We start from the raw sequence: 13982 nt of genomic DNA, 5'->3' as shown, positions 1-13982 counted from the left end.
TGGCAGGCTCCAGAACATGACACAAGTGGCCACGTACCCCCAGGCATCCAGTCTTTCTACAGCCAAGCTTCAATGTGTAGTCAAAATAAAGCTGACAACAAAAGGAACAGTGTGCACTGTACAGCTGCTGGGATTGATTCTACAAGGTCTACTTAATTACATGGGTTGTAATGAAACCAGAAACCAGGGTAGAGAATATGAAATGGAGGCTGCAGGCAGACTTTAGTTACAGAGTCAGGCTAAAACTTTTCATGCAATAAGAAGGTGACAGATGGGGGCACTTACAGAAATACAGGACCAGTCAGAGTCAAAACTGTGTGATTAGCTTACTGTCTAAAGTAGACGGGGAAGACAGGATTGGATTTATACAGCCCTGGCTCCCTATATCTCTATACTTACACAAGGAAGACCCAATTTATATTAAAAAGTTCTTCAAGATTCTTCAGAAATAAAGCTACTAAAGGAGTATACCAACACTTGAGTTAGAGCGAGAAAAACTGCTGTAGCCAGAAAAAGAAACATGATTAAAGAAGCAAAAATGCTCCCTTAAACTAACAGACTTCTAGCCGCATTACCATTCCTGAATTACAAAGTCTAGATTTACATTTTCTGGAATCTTGGTCAGTGGAGAGCTTACTGAACAAGATGATGTAAAGGAGAAATAAAATTGGACTCAGGTTCTTTGTCATTAAGCTGGAGGCCTTATTAGAGTGGAAATGGACTATGGAAGCTCATACCATCACCTCAATAATAGCCCAGTCATTTCCACATGATTGCTGTTCAGAGGGCTGTAAGAAATGAATGGTGAAGAAGAGGCCAAAGATTGAATGGCCACAGAGACTGAAATTCCCTCTCAATCAAGGAGTAGTCCCTTCTCCAGGCCAACTACTGAGGCAACCTGATAGGGCAATATGGGGATTCATAGTGCTGTATCCCCTCTGTGGATAAAGAGAGGATCCTGGTTTCCAGGTCTAAAATGGAATCATTTAACCAGCAATAAATTCACTTAAAACAAGTTACATGGAAAATAATATACATTATCTGTTAAGGGTCCTAAAGGGAAAGAACTGTTCAGCTGAACTGAGACAAAAAGCTTTTTAACGGTGCTAACATTCAGTGTCTGTCTACACAAAATACTTGACCAACTAATACTAGGGTATCACCTAGTATGCTGTTTTATGTCCATACTGCATAAACCAAATTAATTTTTTTCAGTAGTTCAAAATTTTAATTATAAAATGCTCCATTAGTGAGTGAGCTAAAGTGAAAATGTCCTTCCACTACCTACAGTACTTGGATTGTTTCACAGGCCCTGGGATCACACTATCATTTTTTGATTGTAGCACATAGAACTTCCTTCCACCAGATGTCACATGTCTAACTGCAGACTCAGTAGAGAGGCCAAGAACTTTAAGGGCCTTTCAGGACACTGCGTGGGGGAAGCTTGCCCTGCTGCTGCCCTGTAGATGGAGGCCCAGTCTACACTTAAAACTTAGATTGACATAACTACAGTGCTCAAGGGTGTAAAAAATCCATACACTGGACAGAATAGCTATGCTGACTTTACCCCTGGTGTAGATGCAGCTTGGTCGATGGAAGAGTGCTTCCAGTGACTTACCTACTGGTGCTTAGGGAGGTCCAGAAAAACCCTTTCCATTGCTGTGGTCTACGTCTACACTATGGGGTTAGAGCAACATAGCTACGGTGAAAAACTACACCCCGACTACACAATGAGAACTAAATCCATACAATTTATTCAGAGCTGGAGTTCGCAGCTGCAGGGAAATTTATATCTGTAAATATGCAATTTAGACTATTAATTTGCATAAGGTGACACATGGAGCAGCACAAAACTTGATCGCTATGAGCTAGTTTAGATTTTATCATTTGTTAGTTTAGATGAGAGACCATGGGGAAAATCCTGATTACTGGCTTTCATCCCAAGGCATATAAAATTGGGCAATGACACACAGAAATCCATTCTTTTTTTAGGATCAGACATTAAGAGCAGCCCTTAATGTCACTGCCCAGCCACGACACTTCATTCTCTGGTAGATGTGACTTCTAATGAGGGATTTTAGGCACTGATTTCCACTCCCTCCCCCGCTCTTTATTTATTTAGTAACCAGCCTGTTCTTAACAGGAAAAAGTGAAGGAAAGTATTGGTCACTTTCTGTTCAGAAATGTAAGACTGTTTGCAGTCCTCTTGCCCCCAGCTGAGAAGGTCAGGGGCCAGTCTTTAAATACTGAGATATGGAGGAAAGAGAGGCCAACAAAAGCGACTCATTTATTTTGAGACTTGACACTAAAATTGCTGTTACTTCCAGACTATACTCAATGTTTACTGTTCTTCAGTAAGTCAGAATTACTAAAGTTATTCGTAAAAGCCAAAATGCACTTACAAAAAGCAGTGTAACTTGAGCTGCAGTATATCTTGATTTCTGTTTTGAATGAAATACTTCCAGTATGGTCTCTATTTTATGTTTGTGTTTCAGTTTCCTAGAGGACAGCTTGCAGAGTTACTCTTGACATACAAAACAATGCCAAAAAATGGGAATTCAGAACATGTTTCTAAACTTATTTACTGAGTCCCTGACAGGTAGGGAAAATATCAGGTTATGTGACAAACACTTGAGCAAAACTGTTGTGGTATATTTTTAAATATGAAAATCTTGGTTGCATTTTTTCTAGGGTTCTGATTATTCTCTCCCAAATGTTTAAATGGATTTTGAGACATTTGTAAATAAGGGAAACATGGTAACTAGGGCCTGGTATTATAATTAAGATAAGTTAAGCTGTCATGGAGGATATAAAACTCCTGCTGAGATTATTAAAAGTTAGTAGTATGTGTCATTGAAATGGCTGTTTTTACCTTTTAGTGATGGAGTAGGAGAAAACTGATGGAGCGCCAATCATCACACAGCCAGTAAGATATAGGAAATCAGTCAATTGCCAGGTGGATCTCATCTGGGAACTGGCAAATTATAGGGTTTGTGGACAGTCACTAAGGAGGACGTGAAGAAGGGAGTGTTTCTGGTTTCTGCATGGAGAGGTTGGGTCAGGATCAAGAGAATGGTCAGGATCAATGGCTTCTCTACAGCAAGTTACTGCATGGCAAATCAGGATGTGAATATAGAGTTCACCAGCTGCACTACTGCACAATGAAAGCCCTAGAGTGTGGCATGGCTTACAACGCTTTCAAGGAGTAATACAGCAAGCTCCACTATGGGATTTTCACTGTGCTGTAGCAGTGTCCACACAGGACATTATTGCTCGGCAGCTTCTGCACTGTACTGGCTTGCTAGGCAGTAAAATGCTGTGTAGACAAGCCCCAAGTTCTGCTTCCCCATCTCTGATACCTATATATTCACTGTTACTAAACTTGTAAATTCAGTGTGTGTATAGTAACTGATCATACACAATATCTGATGGTATGTTCTTGTTCATCAGAGATCAGATCCGGGGTCTTAAATGTTCAGCTAGTATTTAAATAAGTGTAGTTCGGCATTCATAGAGTATATAGAACCAGGTGGCAATCGCTGAAGATCAAACTAGTTTTTATTTTGAGTCAACAATTTCGTGTTTTGCATAGCAACGAAAAACATTTATCAAAGAAATCCTGTTGAATATGAATACTTTTTTTCCCTCCACCAAGCCAAATATTTTCTTTCATTTCATCTCATCGCAGCAGCTAGACATATGGGACAGACAGACAACTAGTCCTCATTACAATGGGAAAATGAAGTTCAGTAGTTCAAAAGTTTGTTGACTTGCTTATTTTGCAAAGAAATTAACAAAACTGTGACCCAATTCTGCTATTCACGTCCATCCAAAATGTCCAATGAAATCAATAAAGCGTTGGGTGTGCAAGGAACACAGGCATAGAGTTCAGTTTGGAAACTCAATAAAACCAGTTAGTCTTGACGTAGTCCATTAGTATTTCCCTTTACATGTGGATTAGTTGATTTCAAGTCTGTAGTGAGGAGTAGGAACGATTTACCAGGAGCTCAATTATCTTATTACTGTCACACCAATAGAGGGCTTGGCAATTACTGATATTGCTTATTATTGTTAAAAATTGTACATTGTTTATAATTCACCAAAACCACATCCATTAGTGTATGGTTTTTCACTTTATTATGTTATGTAAAATAAAAAAATAGTGTTCATCAACAATGAATATTTCTATCAGATATCTGTCTATATTCAAATGTTTATTTGCTACTAGATCTGTAAAATTTACGGGCATAATTTAGATGGGCTATCAGATTACAATCAAATCTAGAAAAGTGAGTTTTGCCTTTAGGATTCCTTCTAGCTGGGTCTGGTCAAGAAGAAATAACTTCGACATTGTTTAACCATACAGAACTACGTACTCCTCCAAAACTTTATGATGGCATTAATTTTAAATGGGATAAGGAAAACGTATTTACTGTCAATTCTACTCACTGCAAAGAACTCTGGCTACCTAGATTCATCAGCTCACCTCTGTATTCAATGTGGATGTGACACTAAAAACAATCAGATTTCAAAATTAAACAAAACCTAAAAAGTAAGAACTTTGTTTTTATTAAGATCCCGTTCTGCAGTTATCAATCAAAGAACACTGAGCAGCTTTAGTTCTCCAATATGCACAATATGTTAACACAGTGCCTGGGCGCTAATGCAGACCTGGGTATGGTATACATTTGTAACAGGCAGCAAGAAATGTAGATGGTCAAAAAATCTAATAAACTGCTCAAGAGCCTCTACAGCTTGAAAGCAATGACTTTTCAACAGACATCATCATGAGGAAATTTGGACTATAAGAGTCTATTTATAGGTAGCTGGGAACAAGTTATCAAATCAAAGGAAGCCATTCTTTGGGTGCAGTGGGCTGTTAACCAGATTTTTCTGGAGGGAGGATATTAAAAAATAGCCATTAAAGTAGATTACCCACTAGGACAATTGCATGTGGCATCTTAAATGGATGCAAATGTAAGTGTGTGTGTGGGTTTTTTAAGAACACACTAAATAAGTTTGCCAATTTTATTTGCATTTAGTAGTTGATTTACTCATATAAAGCTTGTATTTCTTTTAATGATGATGAAATCTAAGATTGCTTGCTCCACAGCTTCACTCTTTTCTCACACATATTTAATTCCAAGTGATAAGCCAGAGTCTGTTCTTTGGGTCTTTTGCCCAGGTCTGCAGTAAACACTGCAGAAATTACTGGCTCAAACGAGAGATACGGGGTGAATTTTTGTAGCGAAAAGAGCACCTGCAGCTCCTATTAACTTCAGCTGAACTTGTGAGAGTAGTGAAAGTCAAGCCCCAGATAATTTTGTAAGTATTTATCACAATAGTTTAGAGTGTTGTTGTAGCTGTGTTGATCCCAGGATATTAGAGAGACAAGGTGGGTGAGGGAATATCTTTTATTGGACCAATTTCTGTTGGAGAGAGAGACTAGCTTTTGAGCTTACACAGAGAGCTCTGTGTAAGCTTGAAAACTTTTCCCTCTCTCTCGCTCTACAGTCATTTAAAGGAGATAGGATTCCATTATTTAGATTTAGGAAAAAGAGATAGCAATATTGGGATACACAGCAGAAGGTCATGAGATGCTGGTGGATGAGCTGATGGAAAAAGTATCAGTGAAAAATAAAACCAAATAAGAGGAAGAATTAGCTAAAAAAAACCATCAGGGCACTTAGTGAACTTGAGAGTCTTAAGTCAAGGACAAGGAAGACTTCTTTTCAAGTGGGAATGAAAACGTTCCATACACTCCTAGTCTATTTAAACCAGTTCTAAAAGTAGAAAGACAACGGCCTACCATAGAGAGAATTGCATCAACAGTTCCATTTTCTCAGTAGACCCCTCTCAGGGCTGGAGTAGAACTGACTCTACTACCGAAAGGGATGCTTAGCTGCTCAGTACATCATGGTTGAACAGAGGACTATATTTCCACAATGTTTCCTAGACATCATTCATTCTACAGCCTCCACCCACATACACCTAAATAAGGGCACAGAATACACTATCGCAGGCAAATAAAGCATTTAAAGACATTCCCCTCCCTTAATCAGAGTGCAAGGGAGCAGAAGAAACAGGGAGAAGACAGCACAGGATACACACGATCCTGAGCCGCTTACTCCCTCTGCTACATGTTAATATATCTCCATTGAGGGGCTGTGAAACGTCATATATTTATACCCACAGTGTTTCCTCAAAATCAATACTGGGGAGGGAGAAGGTTGCAGGGCAGGTTTGGTCTTGTTACAAAATGGCCAAGGGGATGTTGTCGCAGGTGCGTGAGCATCCACTGAGCTCCCTTTGCTCTGCATTCCCTCATGGCAGCCAGTACCCTCAGGAACTTTACTGCCATTAAGTCCCTGCTGATGGGTGCACCATAACCCACACCCAAGAAGTTGGCAGATGCAGAGAGAAGTTATCAGGAGTAACAAGGAGTCCGGTGGCACCTTAACGACTAAGGGATAGTCTTTAAGGAAATGCCAAAATAAATCTGTTAGTCTTTAAGGTGCCACCAGACTCCTTGTTGTTTTTGTGGATACAGACTAACACGGCTACCCTCTGATACTTATCAGGAGTAATTACTGGCCTGATTTCTGAATGGAAATCCATCCATGTCCAAGAGATCCACTGTGTGTGTCTGCTCCCTCTCAGCCTGAGCCATGGAACCCTTACTCTGAGGATGGGCTTCCTTTGTGTCAGAGGGCAGGAGGCCAATGCCATGAACCATTGCTCTCCCCTTCTGTGGAGTTAACCTCTTCTATATCACAGGTTTCTGAGTGGTAACCATGTTAGTCTGTATCAGCAGAAAGAATGAGGAGTACTTGTGGCACCTTAGAGACTAATAAATTTATTTGGGCATAAGCTTTTGTGGGGAATAAATGGACACAAATCAGACATCAAGAATTATAACATTCAAAAACCAGATGGAGAACACTTCAACCTCCCTGCTCACTAAATTACAGACTTAAAAGTTGTAATACTCCAACAAAAAAAATTCAAAAACAGACTCCAATGAGAAACTGCTGAATTGGAATTAATTTCCAAACTAGACACCATTAAATTAGGCTTGAATAAAGACTGGGAGTGGATGGGTCATTACACAAAGTAAAACTATTTCCCCATGCTAATTTTTTCCCCTACTGTTACTCACACCTTTTTGTCAACTGTTGGAAATGGGCCATCCTGATTATCACTACAAAAGTTTGGTTTCTCCTGATGATAACAGCCCACCTTAATTGATTAGTCTCGTTGGTATGGCAACACCCATTTTTTCATGTGTGTGTGTGTGTGTGTGTGTGTTCCTACTGTATTTTCCACTGAATGCATCTGATGAAGTGGGCTTTAGCCCACAAAAGCTTATGCCCAAATAAATGTGTTAGTCTCTAAGGTGCCACAAGTACTCCTCGTTCTTTTTTCTATGTCACAGTTCACTGCTCTCTAAATCAGTGCTGCAGAGAGAAACAAATAGCCCCACACTATATGTTTAGACTTAAGTGTCAACTGGGTTACAAGATACAGCTTAATTTGAAAGGGTGTAAGTGCATGTTCTCTGCTGGTCTCTTAGACAGACAGGTTGTAGCTGTGATTCAGAGAAAAGTGAAAGAACTTTAGGAAAAGCAAGTTTAACATTTAAACAAAATTATTGTACATCATTTAAAAAAATACTCATTTAACTTAGCTTAAAAATTTATTCCAGAACCTAACCACAGCTCTACAAGAGAACAAATGTACATAATACTGTACTTTGTAACCCTGTGTAAATAACCTAAGTCACACTTATATTAAGATTCCACTTACAAAGGGCCAACAAATCATTAATAGGTGTTTTAATAAATGGTAAAAGAATTGGTATATATTGTTATAAAGTCCAACAGGCTACTTCTAGCCATCTATAACACCTACTGATGTGCTTATAACCATCCATAACACACACACTACTCATGTCTATAACTTGCTTATAACATTTATTAATTATTTATTAGTCCTTTATAAACTATTTATAAATGGAACCTTAATATGAAGAGCGACTAACTTCATACTACTTTAGCCCAATACTCCAGGACACATCAACTTTCACATTTTTATTTAAAATTCTGCATTTTCGTTTGGGAGGGTCTTTAACCAATGAAGTTACAACTACCTAAGGTTGTTAACAAATATATAGCAGACACTAAAGGTAAAGCAAAGGAGGTGTGGAAGACCACATGACAGATATTTTTCAAAAAGAATCACTCTGACTAGTGTTATAATTAACGTTGCTACTATGACAACAATATCAGGAAATGACAGAATATGCTGAAAGACATCCTTTTGTCTTCTTTTTAGAAAAAAAATTATATAATATAAATAAATAAACATAAAATATTAAGGTAAGTTCCAAAACCCACCAGTGGTGTCATCAGAAGGAGACAAATGACTACTCCTGGGTTCCAGCCTTTATCTCCTTAGCTTACCAGCATATAATCATCAATATACTGGGAAAGCCCTATTGAGAGCTTCATATATAGGGAACAGTAAGCATTACATTTAGGTCTCAATTTTTCCATCCAGCATTTTCATCTCTGAATCCGTGCCTGAGCTATTTCAATCATATCACTTGCCTTTTATGGAATTCAAGTAGGCAACGCAAAGTTTAACAAAGGTCAGGTAGGACTTAGAATCCTCCTTCATTTTTAAAGCCTGTCTTCATTCTTGTTCTCTTCCACATGGTTTTCATTCTCCTCTGTCTTCTCCTTCTCCTCCTCATCGTCATCTCCAAAAGTCTGTTCTTGCATGGTAGTAAAAGTAAGTGATCTGGCGGCAACCTGTGCAGCAAGACCTGATGTGAAGTTGAAATCTGTTGATATATGGAGCTGAGCCAGCCTTTGCTTGATGGAGGACTGTAATGCGTCCCTCAAAGGGGGCTGTAAAACCTCCATTCCATCCACACCAGTTGGCTCCACTTCATCTCCTTCACCCTCACATTGGTAACATGTTCTTTTTACAGCTATTGGAGATCCACCTGCATCAGCAGCAATGTCTTTGTTTTCATCCTTTGTAGGATCATCATATAAATATTCAGTACTGCTTTTCCCACTCACAGTGACATGGGCTTTTGGGCTAGAGTCTCTCTCTTCAGAATCATCACTAGTTTGGTTACAGTCCTGCTTTCCTGCTTCTGAATTCAGAGGGGATTCCAAATTATGTATGGGTTCCACTGCTTCTACAGGAGACAAGGGCTTCACTGCAGCTTAAAAATAAAAGAAAAAAGAAAAAAATTATGACTAAAAAGTAACCTTCCATACATAACTCAGCTATGTGTGTCATAAGAGATGGAACTGAGAGTTAAAATAGGTAAAATAAAGATGGATTTTCTGAGCAGGATGCTGAAGATGGAAGGTAATGTCTACTAGTTCTACATCATCTTTAAAACTCATGAGACATATGTAAAAATGATATCACATAGAGCTGATGTATTTTATGGAAATTACAAGTAAAATCAGTTGCTGCATTTCACACAAATTTGAACTATCTTCCTTTAAATAACAGCTATCTAATCTAGTAAAGATAACTGGAACATAATAAAAAATGTCTTGTGGGTAATATCTGATTTTATACATCACAACATATAAATAAGATATGTATGCATACAGTAGGATATGTTGTCCTCACAAATAAAGAGTAATTTAGCCTCTCGATGTTAGTAGTAGCAGCGAGTCCCATTGCCAGCAACGGGATGCTTGCCAGGAAGTCTCTCCTCCCAGTGTTAGGGGTTAGTACAACACGATATAATTGCTTCTTGAAGAACAGACGTCTTTCTTTATAGTAAAACGATATAGTGTCCATTTCCAACAAACAGATCCCTAAACTGCGGTAGCTCCATTAGAATAGCAGCACGAACATACATAAGAGCAGCAACAGCAGGTTCCCATGTGGCATTCCCTTTCTAATTCCATTCTGACTTTACCCCTGTAAGCAAAGATGAAAATAACTCTGGAAAATACACCAAACTTTTTATGGGAAACAAGATTACTGTATTAAATTTTTTCCATTGCATTATATTTTAGTAGTATTTATTTTCACTAACTGAACATGGGAATGTTTTTATGCTTGTCATATTAGTAATTATTTTCATTTAACACACTGGAGACTTATGCTTCAGGATTTACATTTGAAAAAACAAACACACACACACACACAGTACAGTGTAGCAGCAATTTGGCCTCACCTGTTAATTGTTCTTCTAATGGAGTGGCCCCTTCACCATTTTGAAGAGAATCTCTGTGTATCTCTACCAACTTGCTTCTGGAGGCAAGAATATGCAAATTTCTCTATCCATACCAGCCCGTTAAGAGCCAGTTTTGGTGCCTAAATGCACCAAAGAATACTTCCAAAGCTGGAAAACGATGGAAAGGTAACTATGGAGGGGCAAAAAGCCCAACTGGTAGAGGGCCAAATCCCAGGGATAGACCCAGGGTTGGATTAACCTTTTGTGGGCCTGGCGCCAAACATATTTTTGGGGACCCATGGGGAACAATTGTAAAACACAGAAGATCGACTCAGAAGTTGTCTTTGACACAGCACACAGCTGCACAGGTTTTATTTACAAAGTTTACAAGTTTAAGTTGCAGATGGAGGTGGCTGCCACTAGGGTACCAGCACTGTCAGCCCGAGGGCAAAAAGAATGCACACAAGTGTACATAAAATAAATTATAAAAGAAAAAAATACAAAAGAAAACACAGCTAACAAAAGCCAAAGTTGGCCAAAACACCAGCCATGTGCTGCTCCCACTAAAAGGGAACCTTGCCGCTATCTCACCCTTCACATTTCTCATATGAGTTACCAGGGCTTGAATTAAATTTCTGTATGAAACTGGAGTGGATTTAAAACTGTTTAAAACATCTAAAAAATAAAAATATGAAAAACTATTTACAGGGTCATTATTCATACTTGCCTTGGTTGGCCTTCCCTGCAAGCAGAGAGGCACAGAGACTAGGATTAGGACCAACTGTGCTCCCAAAAGAGCAGGCCAACCCTCCAAATCGGACCAGACCCACATCCCTCCCCAGAACGAACCCCACCCCCCAAGGACTGGACCAGACCAAACTGGACCAGACATCCCGCCCCAGACCAAACTGGACCAGACCAGCATCCCGCCCCAGACCAAACCCCCCAAACAGAACTAGACCACCTTCCAGCCCAAATTGGATCAGACCCCTCTATGAACAACCCCTCTCAACCATGAACCTCCACACTGCCTACCAGAACAGGGCTCCTCCTGAACCTCTATTTCGGAACCCGACCCCCCCCCCCCCCTCCACAATCCCCAGTTGGATTCTCGGGCACTCCACTCCAGAGCCACCCCTTGCTGTCGATTCACCCCTGTTCTCTGAAGCAACCTGGACCAGACCTCACCTAGCTCCAGCTTGGCCAGATGCAGCTCAGACCAAGGTTGCATCCACCCAACTCATCCCCGGTACCCAGGGGGGCTGTGACTCCACTCTCCTGAGGTCTGGCTGCTCCCCGATTGCCTCCAGCTCATCCGGCGCTGGCAGGAGCAGTGCAGTGGGGAGGGTCAGGGTGAGCGTCCGGGCTTAGTGCTGACCCCAGCAGTGGGGCTCCCTGGCTGCAGGGGGTGCCTGAGCTCAGCCCATGCCCCCCGATTGATCTGTGGAAGGGGCTGCAGTCCCCACACTGGGCAGAGGGGACCTGGGACACGGAGCCGGGGTATGTGTGTGAGGTCGCTCCCCTGCCTGCCAGAGGCTGGGAAAAGGCTAAGCACAGCAGCAGCTCCAGAGGGAGGGGCTCGGAGCTGCGATCTGTGCCCCGCAGACACAGAGCAGAGTCCGATGCCCAAGGGAGCTGGGCCCCAGAGAGTGGAATGCAGGCCCTGCGGAGCAGCAAACCCGGTACCATGAGTCGGGGTGCGGCCACCTGAAGCCGGGGAGGTCTGGTACGGTCCCCTCGCCATGGCCCTGCTCTCAGTGCTACTGCTTCTGACTGTCCTGTTGCAGCCCCTGGATGGATCTGGCTCCTTCGCCAAGCCCAGGGTGCAGCGCTGGGGGGCGGCCGTGGTGCGGCACCTGCAAGCGGCTCCGTGCTTCCAGGGGACGGCTTCCTGCCCCAGCCTGAGTGCCAGCCCCTGGTGCCCGCTGGGCTCACCCTCTACATGTAAGGGGAGGGATGGTGCTCGATGCCGTGGCACCACTGGCATCATTCCAAACCCGGTACTGGAGGGACCTATTCTATTTTGCTTGTTTCTTGGTTATTTTCACAGAACACTCCTCCCCTAGTCCAGAAAGAATTGCTGGGAAGTAGCAGTAGAAGAACAGAGGTAGAGAGACAGAAAAAAACAGTCAAAGCAGTTGGGAACTATCCAGTAATTGACAGGCTAATTTTTTATTTCTGACGGAATCTAAATAAAAACAGACACAGGCTACTGGGGCCTGAAGGACGTATTTATGGAGGCTGCACCACCAACTCTTTGATACTTGGTGAACGAACAGTGACCCCACAGCGTAGCTTTACAGAACTCTTCAGGGGTGGCTCTGTTCTTTGGGCTTCAGGGGAGGCTCTGTTCTTTTGTTCTTAGTGCTAAGGGAGCAAACACAAACTCCAGGAGAATTTTTAAAAACTCAATGTTGGGTTCTTTGTTAGCTGCCTTGAGCAACTGGGAGACTGTAACCTTAGATCCTTTTTGACCATTTTTGTAGTAAATGCAGGTCATCAAGGAGACACATGATGTTTAGAACAGGGCTGTCCTGTCAAGTAGGATTTGAGAGCTCTGACTACGCCAATGATAGTTAGGGCACAAGGAAGGAATAAAACAGTTTTCAGATTGATGTGCAAGGGAGAATACACTTGAGGTAAAATTTCAGGGGCTGTCTGAAACACAAACCTATATGGAAATACCTGAAGAAATGCTTCCTCACAAGAACATTCTCTTACTTTCCTGACCCTTCTCCCAGAAGAAACTGCCATGAGAAATGGGACTTTGATAGTAAAGAAGCAGAGGAAAACTTTTCTAAGTGGCCTGAAGGGGGCCTCAGTGAGGACAAAGGACCAAGCTGAAATGGCATTTAACTAGCTGCTACCTGAGAGCTGGTCTAAAATTTTTGATTACCTGAGGAAGCAAGAGATGTGAGGATGAACTGCCAAGGTGTCTTCATAGCTAATTAGTGGTAGGTCTCAGAGGGCTAAAACTTGTATCTGTAAGGAAATGTACTAAGACCCATATCATAGCTATCTAGGAGAAGTTGTAATGTGGATCCAAGGAAGACCTGAAGGCCACGTTTTTGGCCTCCCAGCATCAAAAAAATATTTCCCACATTTTTGAATAGGCCCAGACACTTGAAGGCTTCCTACACTGAAAGAACAGCTCTATCATTCAAGGAAACAGATGAAGGACTGCAACATCAATCTTTCAGCCTCCAGGATGTCAAGTTGACTTCTGACAAAGCACCAATCCCTGCCACAGAGGTTCCTTAGAAAATGGGAGACATCGTGTCTCAGACTGATGAGTGAAGCACAGTGGGCAACTAAAGTTTTCTGGTCCAAAAGGAGGCAATGATAATTATCTTCACTCCCCAGATTTTTCTGGCTATTGTTCTGAGAAGGGGAGAATGGCAGGAGCCCATCCACTGCACTGACCACATGAATGAAAACATAGCGGGCCCCCCATGCCAGAGAATCTCTGTTCCTGGAACAAGAGGGATGAACTGCTATAGGAACAAGCCCACCCAAGAGAGCTCCCAGGCTGAAAGTATGTTGTTGAATATTACAGGATTCAGCTGCCCCAGGTGAGAGTTGTCCTGTTGTGCCAGTCTCTTGATATTTTCAAAAAAGAGTCCTATGGCACCTTATAGACTAACAGATGTATTGGAGCATAAGCTTTCGTGGGAGAATACACATGCGTCTGACGAAGTGGGTATTCACCCACGAAAGCTTATGCTCCAATACATCTGTTACTCTATAAGGTGCCACAGGACTCTTT

At 41.6% G+C, this 13982-nt stretch overlaps 2 protein-coding genes across 7 annotated transcripts in view; one reads left to right on the top strand and one right to left on the bottom strand.

Annotated features, from left to right (window-relative positions):
* Positions 1-3458, top strand: part of LOC128837291 (uncharacterized protein C3orf20-like) — a 40794-nt gene extending 37336 nt beyond the window's left edge. Inside the window, exon 4 of the mRNA XM_054028345.1 lies at positions 2496-3458. Within this exon, the coding sequence (XP_053884320.1) occupies positions 2496-2529 (34 nt within the window). The 3' untranslated portion in view covers positions 2530-3458. The remainder of the gene's footprint in view (positions 1-2495) is intronic.
* A 4225-nt stretch (positions 3459-7683) lies between these two features.
* The window catches only part of VEZT (vezatin, adherens junctions transmembrane protein), an 81075-nt gene continuing 74776 nt past the window's right edge, over positions 7684-13982 (bottom strand). For 4 of the 6 annotated variants that reach the window (XM_054028290.1, XM_054028299.1, XM_054028315.1 and 1 more), the window contains one exon: positions 7684-9238. In XM_054028290.1, coding sequence (XP_053884265.1) covers positions 8682-9238 — 557 coding nt within the window. In that variant the 3' untranslated portion in view covers positions 7684-8681. Of the gene's footprint in view, positions 9239-9258; positions 9958-13982 lie in introns of those variants that run through there. The other 2 variants (XM_054028324.1, XM_054028330.1) reach the window with 1 other exon arrangement.

The sequence above is a fragment of the Malaclemys terrapin genome, chromosome 1 (genome assembly GCF_027887155.1).
Source record: "Malaclemys terrapin pileata isolate rMalTer1 chromosome 1, rMalTer1.hap1, whole genome shotgun sequence".
Taxonomy (NCBI): Eukaryota; Metazoa; Chordata; order Testudines; family Emydidae; genus Malaclemys; species Malaclemys terrapin.
Note: the sequence above shows the minus strand (reverse complement) of the source record. Positions and strands in the feature narration are given on the sequence as shown.